Source organism: Hylaeus anthracinus, unplaced genomic scaffold, assembly GCF_026225885.1.
Source record: "Hylaeus anthracinus isolate JK02 unplaced genomic scaffold, UHH_iyHylAnth1.0_haploid 12001, whole genome shotgun sequence".
In the NCBI taxonomy this organism is placed as follows: domain Eukaryota; kingdom Metazoa; phylum Arthropoda; class Insecta; order Hymenoptera; family Colletidae; genus Hylaeus; species Hylaeus anthracinus.
Genome location: NW_026534348.1, coordinates 8,345,974 through 8,359,994, shown reverse-complemented (window position 1 = coordinate 8,359,994; position 14,021 = coordinate 8,345,974). Strand labels below are relative to the sequence as shown.

Genomic DNA, 14,021 nt, shown 5'->3' with positions numbered 1-14,021 from the left:
CACACACACACACACACACACACACACACACACACACACACACACACGTATTAAATTGTATCATTTAAAAGTTAAGGAAGAATAAAGAATCATCTTTGTCGAAAATACGAATGAGCAAAGAGAAGAAAAAAAAATAAGCAAAATGGTAACGGTGTTCGGTTCTTTTCTTCGCGAGTCACGCCATCGCTGATCATAACGTTAATCTAGCATACACGCATACTAAAACTCTAAAGATTAATTTGTACCCTCGCCATACTACCTTGGTCCTCGTTAACATTTTATCCGAACCACGCCCCCAAAGCATTCACGTCACACCAACCCCGAATCAGAAAACCTAAACAAACAATGAAAGAGACTCCCAGAAAATTCACGTATGTGTATTCCATTGTTGTGCCTTGGCTGTTCCTCCGTGGCGGATTAAGCAGAGCCTGCAGCAAAGGATGGACGATTGGAGGCAGCGCGCGAAGACACTGCTGGATCAGATTTACGCCGTGGACCCGTACTATGTACAGAGCAACGAATGCAAGCCGATCGGTCAGATCTCGTACGCGGACATCACGGCCGGTCGTACCAGTCCAAGCTCGAGGGATTCTAGCCCGTTCGGAAACTCGCGGGACGAGGCTGCCTCGTCGTCGTCGTCGCCGCCGCTCGCTGTTCAACCGGTGAAACCGTTTGTTCGGGAGCCGATCGGCCAGCGAGCACGCGACACCTCCGCAACTCGAGTCGCGAGACCGGAGGCAACCATCGAGGAGGAACAGACGAAGAACGAGGCCACGAGTGCGCGAAAGGAGCCCGAACCGAGGGCGCAAACTCGACGCGTATCCAAGCTGGATATGCTCGACGCTACGCCTAAACACAGACCTAATTCGAGAAGAGCGGCTTCTGCCAGGAAAGATCCGTCGGAGTCGGCCGATCGACTCGTCAAGAATGCATCCTCTGCGGATAAGACGAACGTTCCGGAGAGCCCTCGGTTCACCGAACGAAACAAGGAGCCGATGGCTTTGAAGCACACCTTGGCGCTCCGAGAAGAAAGGCGAGGACGGTCGGCCAGTCCCATCTGGATGCCTGGTTTTGCTTCGTACGCCGATATTCTTCGCGGCCAAGGAAACGCGTCGCGAAGCCCTTCGGTCGAGGCGACCAAAAACGCCAATTCGGTTAACAAGCACGCTGCGATCGATGCGTCCTACACGGAAATGGAGAAAGTCGAGCTCGGTGTATCGCGAGTCCGGTTCGAAGAGAAGAAAAAGGAGGAGGAGAACGAGGAAGAACGAAAGGTGGTGACGGAGAAGGAGAAAGAGGAAGAAGAAGAAGAAGCGGAAGTAGTAGTAGAAGAAGAAACAGAAGAAGAGCAAAAAAAAGAGGACGCGGAAGTTGAAGAAATTCCCGCGGAGCAATCGAGACAACGGCCGACGATAGAAAATTACCGACGAGAACCCGACATTTTGTCGGCCGGCACCGTGAAACCTAACGAAGAGACTCCAGAGACGGAAACCAGGTGGGCCGACGAGCCCATGGAAGATTACGACGCCTTGAACGCTCAAAGTTACGAGAACGTGGCAGGACCACGACAAATTCCCGAGGTTTACAATTACATTCATCCACCGATGCCAGAGCTAGTGGGTTTTATCGGCTCCCAGATCGCGTATCCGGTGAATTCTTACGTCTACGTGCCGACCGCACCGTCTCAACGGATAGCTCTACCTTCTTACGACGGACGGATAGCTTTCCCTTCGGAGCAGTACGTTGGACAGCCCGCTTACCTTCCAGAAACGGAGGTTTATCGGCAAAACCAAATACAGAAACAATCACAAAGACAGCATCATCATCCGGAGTTGAATAATCACGCGAGCAACCCCTCGGTTGCGATGCAGCACGCCGAAAATAAACGTGTTTCTAGTCACGTGTCGGCTACCGAGAACGTTCAACCTGTCGTTCAACCGGACCAGGTCGCGCCACTCGAGAAACCCGTCGACTCGGAACTACCGCAACCTGCTTCCACATCCGAACCATCTACGACCACGCCAAAACTACACGCCGAGAGTAAAACGTTCTCGTACGCGCAAATATTATCACAGGGTCTGAATCCTCGCGCAACCTCGACGACCAGTTCTTCCTCGGTTTATTCGAGCGCGACCGAACCGACGGCGACGCCGACGTTGAAACAGTCAAAGGAGCGTGCCGGGTCGCCGTCCAAGTCGACAACATTCTCGGCACGCGAGACGGCACCGTTGACGTCGCGAGAGGCAACGCGAACGCGAGAATCCTCCGAGGCTAAACAGGAGATCAAGCAGGAAGAAGCTACGTGGGACACGGCGAGAAAACGAGAGACGAGAAAGACTCAACAAGAAACGCAAAAATCGAAGCCCGCGGAGAAGAAAGCTCGCAAAGAAGTCGAACAGCCGAAAGAAAAGCCTCGAAAGGAGAAGGCCAGCCTTCTCCAGTCGAAAGTGGACGAGACGAAGAAGGAAATTTCCACGGTGAAATCGACTACTTCTGCTAATTCTAAGAGTAAGGACATTACCGAGACTCGAAAAGAAACCAAAGCTGACGTTCCGAAGGATAAACAGACCGACTCTCGACAGGAGAAGACAGCGGACGCTCCGCAGGGAAATGGATCGCAGGAGAGAAAACGGAAAACTAAGAAAAAGAAAACGGACAAGCCGTTGGAAGACGAGATCGAGAAAGCTCTGAAGGAGATCGAGGATATGGAGAAGCAAAAGTCGAAAAATCACAGGGACAAGTCGAGGGAACAGACCAATTCGAAAGACGTTGCTCGCGCAACCCCGGAGAAAGCTAAAGAGGAAAACGAGAAGAAGAACGAGCGAAAGTCCAGCGAGAAGCAGAAACAGAGCAAACCCAAAGCGGAAACGAAGGCTAAAGATACTTCGTCACTCGTGGAAACTCCGGAGTCTCGTTCCAGCGTGAAAGAACACGTTAAATCGGAGGACGATGCCAGAGAAAAGAAAGACGACAGTGATTTATGTAAGAAAAGTGACAAGGATGTCGATAAAATTGACGTAAAGGAAACGGAATTGAACATCGAACACGAGAAGATCGACTCGAAGAAGTTTGAAAGAAACGTAGGTTCGACGAGTGAAACGCAATCGGAGAAGCTCGATACGAACGAGGAAAAGTGTCCGAAAGAATTCGGCTCGAAGAAGAAACAGAAAGGTAAGGAGCAACGGAACGCGGCAAAGGAGAAATCTAGCAAAGATACCGTAAAGCCAACAGAAACCGAAGAGACAAAGAAATCGGCGTCTATCGATGATGCGACAAAGCTAGAAATTCCGAAAGAAAACGATAACAAAGCGAAGAAACGAGAAACCGAGTCGCCCAAAGAAGCCACAGAGTTCGAACCAAAACTCGAAGCAAAGGATAAACCTCGATCTAAAGGGAAGATTGTCGATGCTAAAACCACCGAGCCGACAAAGTCTAAAGAAAATGTCAAAGGGAAGTGTAAAAAGATGAAACAACGAGTAACGGAACAAGACGACTCGAAGGCGATACAGTCGTCGAAAAAATCAAGTCAGCAAGAAGATATCGGTGAGGTGACGGTAGTTCGATCTACGGAGGAATCTAAAGTAAAATTAGAAACAACGAAAGAGGATGGTGAACCGATAGAAACGAATGAAGCGAAGCTGAAAATAGAAACGAAAATGGACGTCGACGAAAAGGAAAAGGAAAAAGAGAAATCTGTGATCGGCGCTTTGGAGTGCGCGATAGAATCGGCGATAAAAACAAACGAAATTGTTGATATCGAGAAACTCGACGAGCCTGTAAAATCGGAAACGCCGACTCGCGGTACTAGTACCGGTAAGAAGGAATCGAACGACGGCCGGGTCTCTTCGCGAAACGATCTTTCCGAAGCCACAGATACGGCGAGGGCGAAAGTTACGGACGAAGCAAGTACCGGGGATCCCGTAGATCAAAACGATCGCTCGATCGTTTCCAAAGGCAAACTCAAAAATGAACGCGAAGCGATCCGAAACAAAGAAAGGACTAACGGAAATATCGCCGATGTATCGAACAAAATTGATGTCCAAGTAAAGTCAAAAGAGACACCCGGAGAAACTGTTCCTGACGTAAAACCGACGGAAAATATAACAGAGTATATACGTGAAAGTACCGAGAAAGAAATTAGTTTGTCCGGCTTCAAATCGCCATCCAATGCAGAAACCAATAGCAAAAATAAAGTTAGCGGGAAAGAAAGCGAGGAAGATCCTGTCGAATATCAAGATTCCGAGCAAAAGGATCGGATCCCTGAAGGGACATCCGACAAAAAGAAGAAACCGAGTAAGTTCAAGTCAAAGGAGAAAATTGTAACCGAAAATATTTCGTCGCCTTACGTGGTTGAATCTAAAGAAGAATCTAAAACCTCTCAGTCTTCCATCGCGCAAAAGCCGGAGAAGAAAAAGAAGAAGAAACTCGAGAAGAAAGTCACAGATTCGTCTGCGCCGTCATCGCCGCTCGCGACCGATAAACCTGACGTTTCGTTAACGGAACTAAACGAAAACTGTAACGCGATAATTGTAACCAAAGTTTCCGAAACTGGAATCGACACGGAAAAGATTCCTACTAACACGGACGAATTCGCTGTTAACGAGAATGAAGAACAAACTAGAAAACTTCCGGTGTCGGAAGATAAGAATAAGAATCCGTCAACGGAGACTAAAAACGACTCTATTAAGAAAAAATCAAAAAGACCCCGCACTGCTAACAATAAGTCTAACGAGTCGGCATCGAATGTAACCAGTGAAGAGATACCGAAAAAAGAAGAAATCGCTGGGTTGAATATTTCAGACTTGAATTCCTCGACACCGACGTCGACGAAAGAATCGTCTATGACGACAACAGGCAAAGCGTTGATCATCGAAAAGATGGTGACCACCGTGACAACTACCACCAGCATTCCCGGCTCCGTCGAAGTGAAACCGCCCAATGTGAAATCCGTTAAATCCGTAGAGATCTTAGAAAGCATCCCCTTACCCAAGATCGTAGGCTCCAAACCGACCGAACTAATTACCCTACGTCCTGAAACAGTAGAAGCTAGTCTAACCACCAGATATGCTAGGATATCGGATGATTCAGCCGTTGGTATCCCCCCGAAAGGGTCGTTAGACGCGTTAGCAGACTACTCGGAGAAATTCCATTCCGATTACGCGGTCTATATAGACAGTCTCGTCGACGACGATCAACCGGTTCTGTTTGGTAGCGTTCAGGATAGGAGGAGAGATCGTTCTGGGACACCCTTGTCGCCTAAATCGCTAGAGAGTTCGAAAGATAAACGGGAGTTGGATGGCGTAGCAAAGGAACAACAGCCGGATTTGAAGTCGAGCGAAATTAATGTTAAGGTAGTGGATGGTAGGAAACTTTTTAAAGAAGATATTATAGTTGCCGATCGGAAGGAGGATGATATCGAGGTAACGACACAGGCTGAAAGATCCGACGATATCGTAGAGTCAAAAGAGACGGTTACGTCGATATCGGCAGGTGAAAATTTCATCGTGGAAGGAAGCCAGGAAAACGGTAAAAACGTGGACACAATTATGGTCGCGTCGTCTCCAGTTGTTAAAGGCTTCGTTCGAAAAGAAGAAGAAGATACGTTTAACGTGGGAAACGAGCCGAGAGCTTCTACAAAAAATGTTGCCGATTCGAAACATGAAGAAAAAGACACGACTACGTACTATTACGAGGACTTGGTGAAACCGTATTGGTTGAATTACCATTCTTACGTCGAAGCGGAAAGCGATTTCCATCGGCGCTTCAAAGTGGTTGAGTTGGTACAAGAAAACCTACCTGCTTCTACATCTCAGATATCAACGAGTATCGAGAAAATCGTTCAAGAGTCGATCATGAAAAGGCCTGATCGAGAAAAGGAAATCGAAGAGGAGTCGAAGCTATCCGAAGCAGACCGTAGAAAGCATGCGCTTGTCGCCGAATCAACGAAATATCCAGTTAGTATGTTCTGCGAGTTAGAATCCGAATGGGTGAAGTCTAAACTGATCGAAGAAAGAAAGCTTGCGACCTCTGCTTTTTCGGAAGAAGCTGAGAAATGCGATGTCCCGGTCGAAGAGAAAACTGTGCAAATGCACCAAGAAGAGAAACAACGTACGGAATCCGAAACTCCGGATAAAAGTGACGGAGTGATCGATGTAACCGAAGCAGCTCGGAAATCGTCAGAAATTATTGACGACGAAGAGATCGGCGACATTGCCAGGAAAAATATCGGAAAGAAGGAATCGCCGGAAAAGATCACGGACAATAAAACAGGCCGAGATTTGAATATCGCGATAGGAGAAGATGCGACTGCCGGTGAGTTTCCAAGTAACGTGGTAAACGAAGAAGAGAAAACTGGATCTGAAGAAATGAAAGTTACCGATACGGTAGCTGTCGAAACGCAGCCCGAGAGGACAAACGTTGAAACCGAAAAAATCACTTCTAAAATAGAGCATGGTATACAGATTTTAACGGAAGAAAAAGTTCCAGAGGAGAAACTTGTCGATGAAACGGTTTCTAATAAAGAAAAAATATCTGGTACATCTGAAGAAGAAGGTATCATGAAAGAAAAGCCGATCAAAGAGGCGAGTCAAAGTGTAACGGAACAGAGAATCGCAGCAGAGAAACCCGTTGATACGATTGTTTCCAAAGAAGACGAGAAGAAGACGATTCGTCGAGTGAGCGAAAGTAAAGATAGCGAAATGAAAGAGGAGGAAATGAATTTGGAAGAGCCTATAAAGTTTGACCTCGAAAGATCTGCTGTCGTAAATGAAGGAAAATCAACAACGGAAACGTTGTTAGACGGTAAGATATCGGAAAGTATTGTAACCGAAGAGGAAAAAGGTAAAATTGTGGACTCGGAGACTAAAGAAGATAGTCCGCCGAAAGAAGATACGAAAACTTCAACTAAATCGAAAAAACGAAAACACGCAGCTAAAGACAAAGCTACCGCAGTAGACAAGGAAACGACAAAACAAACGGATAAAATGGAAGCTGGTTCTCCTCTATCGAAGAAGAAACGCGACGGAAAATCGAAAAAAGGAAACGAGGTCGCAGCTCCGATGTCGTTTGAACTTGCTGGTTTAAACGAACAGATGTCGGAAGTAAACGTTGAACGAGAAACTGTAACCAAGGTATCCGCAGTGAAGAACAGGATCGAGAAAAATGAAACGGAGATGAAGGATATTCCTGAAGAAGACGTCCAATCACCGGCATTCGTTGTTGACGCGAAAGAGGCAACCGAAACGATTGCTAGCATTTCAACAGAAAATGTACAAGGTGTGACGGTAATCGATGCGATTCGAGAGTCGCCAAATGAGACGCCGAGAGACGAGAAAATAATAGAGCGGATAGAAAAAAGTACGTTGGACCAGTCTCAAAGTCCGTCAACGAAACAAAAACCAACGAAACGTCAAAAGAAAAAAGATTTAAAGGTAGAAAAAAGTGGTTCCGAAATAAAAACATCTTGCATCGAGAGTAAATCCGAGAAGAAGCAAGTGAAAATCATTACCGAAAAGATCGAACATTTGTCGGAGGGAGCTACCAATGAATGCAACGAGAATAATAAATCGTACGCTCAAATAACAGCTTTCGATCCCGAGACATCTCTGCAAGCTATCGAAGATACGATACCGATCGGACCTGTACCCCTTGAACTCGATAAAAACTTTCATAAAATGCCCGAAACCGAGGAACCTCTGCTAAAAGTAGAAACTATCGAACTAGCTGTCGAGACGGACAGTGTTTGCGTAGAGTCATCTTCGTGTTTAGAAGAAATCGAAAAAGAGGCTAGAGAGGAAATCGATTCGATTACTTCCTCTCTAAACAAAGCGGCCAGCGAAACCTTTCGAAAAGAAAAAGATTCGTGGGCCTCCATAGTTGGTAAACACGTCGGAGAAACGGAATCTTCTGTAACGTCGAACATCGAACAGACCGCTATCAAAAAGGAACAAAATTCTCAACTACGTTCTCTTCCTCAAGTACAGATTCACGTGGAAGAAGCTCCGGAACCAGTGCCGATCGAGAATGTCGTTCAAGTCGACGATCAAGGATTCATGGAGTTTGTAAATCGACGAGAGCTACGATCCAGACGATCTAGATCGAGATCTCGAAGCGCCAGGCGAAACGAAACGCCGTCCTCGCCATCCACGAAACAATCCAAGAATAAAGGAAAATCGAAAACTGACAACACCGATACAAGCCAAGGAACTAAAAAATATATAGAAACTCCCGTTTCGAAAACACACCAAACCGAAGAGAAAATTAAATCAAAGGAAGCCGAGGAAACGCAACCAACGGCCAAATCTGAAGATTCGGAGGTAGCGGTTCAAAATAAGGTAAAAACTTCGGAACAACCGAAATCGGAGACAAGAGAGCAACCACTTAAAAGTGCTCCTAAAAAGAGCAAGAGATCGAAGAAAGGAAAATCTGGTAAAGAACAACCTGTAGAGGAAAGTGAAAACAAAGAACAGACGAAAGGAGCGAGCGTCGTTGAAACAATGTCAACGGAAAACGCGGAATCCGCTAAAGAGAAAAAAGATACATCGATGGATCAGAAAGCGAAAGAATCAAAAAGTACGGAAGTTAAAGAAGAAGTGAAAGAAATGATAAATTCTGATCAAAGTCAAGAAAGTTCTGTTCCCGAAGCAAACGTAACAGCGTCAAAGTCGGTTAAAGAAGTAACGAAAGCAACGAAAGATACGGTAGAGCAACCCATAGAACAGGAAAAAGATACAGGTGTTGGGAAAGAGAAGAAAAATACATCGATGGATCAGAAAGCGGAAGAATCAAAAAGTACGGAAGTTAAAGAAGAAGTGAAAGAAATGATAAATTCTGATCAAAGTCAAGGAAGTTCTGTTCCCGAAGCAAACGTAAAAGCGTCAAAGTCGGTTAAAGAAGTAACGAAAGCAACGAAAGATACGGTAGAGCAACCCATAGAACGGGAAAAAGATGCACGTGTTGCGAAAGAGAAATCGAAACGTAAGAGTAAACAAGCGAAGAATGCTAAACGCGAAGAACAAGAGACTCCAAAGTCTCCACCTGCGCCTGCAGTTGTCGCTGAGGAATCTGTCTTTGCAAAAAATGAAGACATGAAGACTTTCAGAACAGATTCTTCTACCGCGTTAGTCCAAGGGGTTTCGAAAGAAACGATTGGCCGTGAGAAAGGTAAAGGAATCGCCGAGGAAAAGATAGAAGCTCAAACATTGGAATGTCGAGAGGAACAGAAACCTGTAATCGATAAAGAAATGAAAGATATCGACGTTCGAGAGAACGTAGAGAAACTATCGATTACGGAAGAAAAAGTAATCGAAGAAGAAAAAACACCTGCTAACGATGTTGGAACTGTGAGTGAAAAATGTGAGAGAAAAAGCAAGGAAGAAATAAGTAAGGATCGCGAAGCTAACGTACCGGAAATTAAAGGATCGATTACGGAAACAATGGGAGAAACGACAACGGATAAAGCTTTCGACGTAATCGACGAAAGTGAAACGACATCACGTGATATCAGAACTGAAGAGAGAACCGAATTTGTAAAAAGAATCGTGGAAAATATAGACGAGGGAACGCTAAACGCGAAAGATATTATAATTAAAGAAACTCAACCACGAGTGATAACAGATGACGAAACTATGATCGATAGTAAAACGGACGAAGATTCCGAAACGAGGAAATCGATAAATTTATTAGAGGAAGAAATCGTGGAGCTACCTGTGGTATTAGACTCGATCGAGAGCCAGCTGCAAACAGAGGAAGAATTCGAGAAGTGCATGTCGACCGAGCCCGAAATAGAGACCGCCGATATCGTAATCGAGCCAGCAAAGCCAAAAGTACAATTCTACATAGCGGACGAGATCTTGGTTTTGAGTCCCGAGAAAAAGAAACCGGCCGAAACCCCTCTGATCTTAAAGACCCTATCGGAACTGAGCAGATCGAAATTCCTCTCCCTGGATAGCGGTTTCTGGCCGGAAAAGCATCCTTACCACGAGGCCGAACGCTACCTATTCGAGAACTTGGCCAATTACACGAAAGGAAATACCGGTCGCGATATTAAACGCGATTCGAATGACCCAGACGACTTCGACGGGGATCGCGACGGTAGTTTAAAGAATCGCGAAGGAAACGGTGGTCCTTTTAACTCGTTGTTCATGGGTGGACCTCAGACGGAACGTCTGATCGCTGACCTTCCCGGAGGCATAGGTAGTTGGAGCGATTACAGTACTTACTTGTCGAGCGAAAACGAACAGGGAACGGTCTCGGATCCCACTTCTACCTCCGACAACAAATCTCCTTCCCAGGAATTCTTTATCCGCGCAATTGTCGAGGACGAGAAACAATTCGATATCAAACGCAACGAATCGTCGTCGGTCCTCGAATCCGCTTCGAGCGAGCGATTTTCCAATTTCGATCGTGATAGCAACTGTTCGCCACTCGAGTATTCGTTTCGCGAACAGTTGGTTGGCTTGGTTTGTTCCGATCCGCGCGATTCGTTCCCAACACCGCCAAACATTTCCTGCCACTGTCCAGATCCCAAAGAACATTTAGGTAGAGAAAGAGGATCGATGCAGCGGCGGACTCCAAATGTTGTCGAGACGGAGAAAAAGACGGGGGTAGCTGAAGATGAGGCTGAAAAAAGGATACGAGGGATCAAGGTGCGGTTCATATCACAACCAGCTGCTCGATTTTTACGCAGTCGAGCTTGAACGAATTCACTGGCCAGCTCTGTTGCGGAGAATTGTGTGTACGCGCACGTACGCGGCTACGACGATCGCACGCACCCATCGTCGATTCAACGGGGTATCCTAGTCTAGCATTTTCCAAAAAATCTCTCGTATTTTCTCTGTAATATAATCAGACTAGAATGGTCCGTGAAACGTGCAACCGAGAGTGCACGCGACCGTTCGATTGTGCCGCGTGCGTTTGCGAACCGTGTGCGTGTGTGTGCGCGTGCGCGTGTGCGTGTGCGTGTGTACTTGGCATACACCTATATATAGTGTTTTGTACTGTTTTCTTGTGCCCTCGTTTTCTATCAATTTTCTATATATCTTGTGCTGATCGTTTCACTTGTCTCGATCTCTTTACTTGGAGCGTATCTCTCTTCTACTCGCCGACTCTTTGCCTTTTCACGTTGCTAGCCAGCGTTAATAGCGTTAATAGTTATCGCTACGCTATCATACGTATCGCTATCGCTTCATCGTCTTCTACGGACGATTCTCTTTTTCTCTTTTGCCCTGCATGGTAGTGTTTAGACATGCATAAGCCTAACGTTACTTGATTTTCAGTTTGCGTTGCGATGCGTTGCGGTTCGGTTCGGTGACACGAACATTTTCAAGCCGGATGACTTTTTTTTTTCTGTTGTTTTCTTCTTTTTTTTTAATCGATATTCCAACTGCTCGAGACTTCTCGTTGAGGATGCTTATCGCGGAAATATCGTATCGAGTACAATTTCTTCCCTAATTCTATCCGAGCAATATTTCGTAAGCGTCAAATGAAAAATAATTACCTCGTAATTTATACGATCCAAATTTACTCGATTCTATACAACATCCGGTAGAATAAACGAAATTTTACGTCCCATGGTTGGATACACTTTAAGAACGACACTTTCGTAAACGAAAAGTTGATATATTCGAAATCCCTGTGTATTACCGAACCTGCATGACGGTAGCGTTTCTGACCCAACTCGCAAGCCGTACGGAGAACAAAGTAATTTGACGTGTTTATGTGTTACGCATACCTATCCCTGTATTGCGATTTTGCTAGATATTTACGATTTAACGCGAGATACCCCCAAAGCTATTCCATTTATTAACAGACCGAAATTGAGTTGAAGTTCGTGATGCGCACGGCATATTTTCTGATCCATCGTTCGATGCATCGTCGACGTGTTTCGCTAACCGATCACTGTGTTGCAGGATATCATACAAGAACGTCTGATGGTTTTACAGCTGAGTCTCTCGAACTTGAAGGGAACCTTCTTGCCACGAGACAACATAGATTCTATGCTTTCCGCGATCACGGTGAGATAATCGACGGCGCAATAAACGTATACAAATTTCGACACGAAACCCGCTCCATGGAACTTGGCATTAAAGTTTGCGATATTTAAAATTAGTTTTCGACGAAAGTTGTCAATGATACAATTTCAGAATGCATGCTGTACACCTTTTAAATATCGTTTAAATTTCAGGTGCTTCTGACAGAGCTTCGCTCTTACGAGCAAGAGACTCGCCGGTTGGAGGAAGAGTTACAGAAAATTCCAGCCGACGCGGAGTCCCAGAGACTTGTAAGCAATCTGGCGGAAGTTCGGGCGCGCATCGACACCCTGTTGGCGCAAGCAGAACAAGGACGAATCACTCTCGAGGGTGCGCGCGGTCACCAAGAGCAACGCGGTCATGATATCCATGCTTACAAACAATTTTTAGACGAAACGGACGCTTGGTTGAAGAACATCGTGGCAAGCATAAGGGAGCAACAACCGATTGCCACGAACAAGGTGTGTTGACGATTAACGATAGAAAAAGATACCGATTCTTCTTTGAGAGATTCGTTTAGACCTCGAGTTCCCCCTTTTTAGTGTAAATTTACACGGTATATAACAATTCTTGTTCCATTCGATCGGGATCGTTAAAATCAAGGAAATCAGTTCCATCTCACGGTCAAGAATATCTATGTTATATTTTTCATACGGAACAACGGATTTTTTTTTTCTAGAATTTGACGAAAATATTGTTCAAAGTATGTACTTGGAATATACGTAAAAAATATTTATATTAGACATTCGATAACTGCGATAACGCATCGGAAATATCAACGTTGTTCGAGTAACGTTTGGTTTTCGAATATGTATGTGTATAATGTATGTCGGCGGACCCGATTTATTTTTAATCGGAATCACGGCGATGTTTTTACGTCTGTGTGTGTGTCTGTACGAACAGGCTTTGCAGGACGAGCTTAGCAGTCACGCGCAGCGTGTGTCGGAGCTCGAATCGTTGCCAGAAATCAGCACTCTGGCAAAGGTCCTGAAAAACGCGTTGTTGGAGGTGATGTCTCGTCTGCAGCAAAGACAGCAGGTATCCAACGTTTTCCAATGCTCGGGGGCTTTCGCAAACCTTGCCGACCTTCGCGCAACAATCTCGTGAAGTACGCGACGATTAGAAAGAGAAACGAACGTAATGATACTGAAAAATTCTGCAAAAAACAAATTAGTAATAGGCAAGTACAATTTCATCGGAAGAATCTTTTAATCGTTGAAAAAAATGGGAAACTTATGATTCAATTTTCTAGTCGTTCTAATCGTCTAGTCTATCCGTGTAATCGTTTCGAAGAAGGGGAAAATGTTATTCGATCTCTTGCTGATGCAAGGGATGCCAAAGAATGACGTAAACGTGCACAGTATGTATATGTAGAAATAATATACATATATACGATATATATATATGTATATATATATACTGCTTATGTCTTGAATAATGATAAGACGGAGCAAGGTAATCGTTAAACGGGGAAGCATGTAATATTCTTTTACTTTCGCTGCTTCGAGGTAGTAATTTCGATATATTCGTTACAACTGTATTTCGTTTTGCACGTATATGGTTATGGGTATTCGGGGAATCACTCATCGCAGCACCATCGTCCCGTTAATTTTCACAGGCTTCTCATCATGCAATACCGCAATCATTACCTTCACCACTGTCGCCGTTTGTTTATTTTTCTTTTATTTGCTAGCATCCCATCATGTATTATTTACAATGCACTTTATGTTCCTTTAGCTTAAGGTAACGGATGTAATATATGTATATATACATATAGGTCACAGCATTTGTTTAAGGAATGTTAATACATTGTTACTGTAATTTTTTCATGCAATTAAAGTATTCTCATTAATCCTCACCTCCCCCTTTTATTTATTCCCGATATCACCGAACGTAGCATATGCCGTACATGTATCGCGACTCGATATGGCAACGAGAGGAATCTTACCCTAGAGTACACGTACGTACTCGTATACGAGCATAGACGATTTC

At 44.9% G+C, this 14,021-nt stretch overlaps 1 protein-coding gene across 1 annotated transcript in view; it reads left to right on the top strand.

The window, feature by feature from the left end:
* Window positions 1-13,887, top strand: part of LOC128891331 (muscle-specific protein 300 kDa) — a 62,607-nt gene extending 48,720 nt beyond the window's left edge. Inside the window, exons 39-42 of the mRNA XM_054150724.1 lie at window positions 426-10,646; window positions 11,910-12,014; window positions 12,185-12,490; window positions 12,933-13,887. Coding sequence (XP_054006699.1) covers window positions 426-10,646; window positions 11,910-12,014; window positions 12,185-12,490; window positions 12,933-13,136 — 10,836 coding nt within the window. The 3' untranslated portion in view covers window positions 13,137-13,887. The remainder of the gene's footprint in view (window positions 1-425; window positions 10,647-11,909; window positions 12,015-12,184; window positions 12,491-12,932) is intronic.
* Window positions 13,888-14,021: the final 134 nt, after the last annotated feature.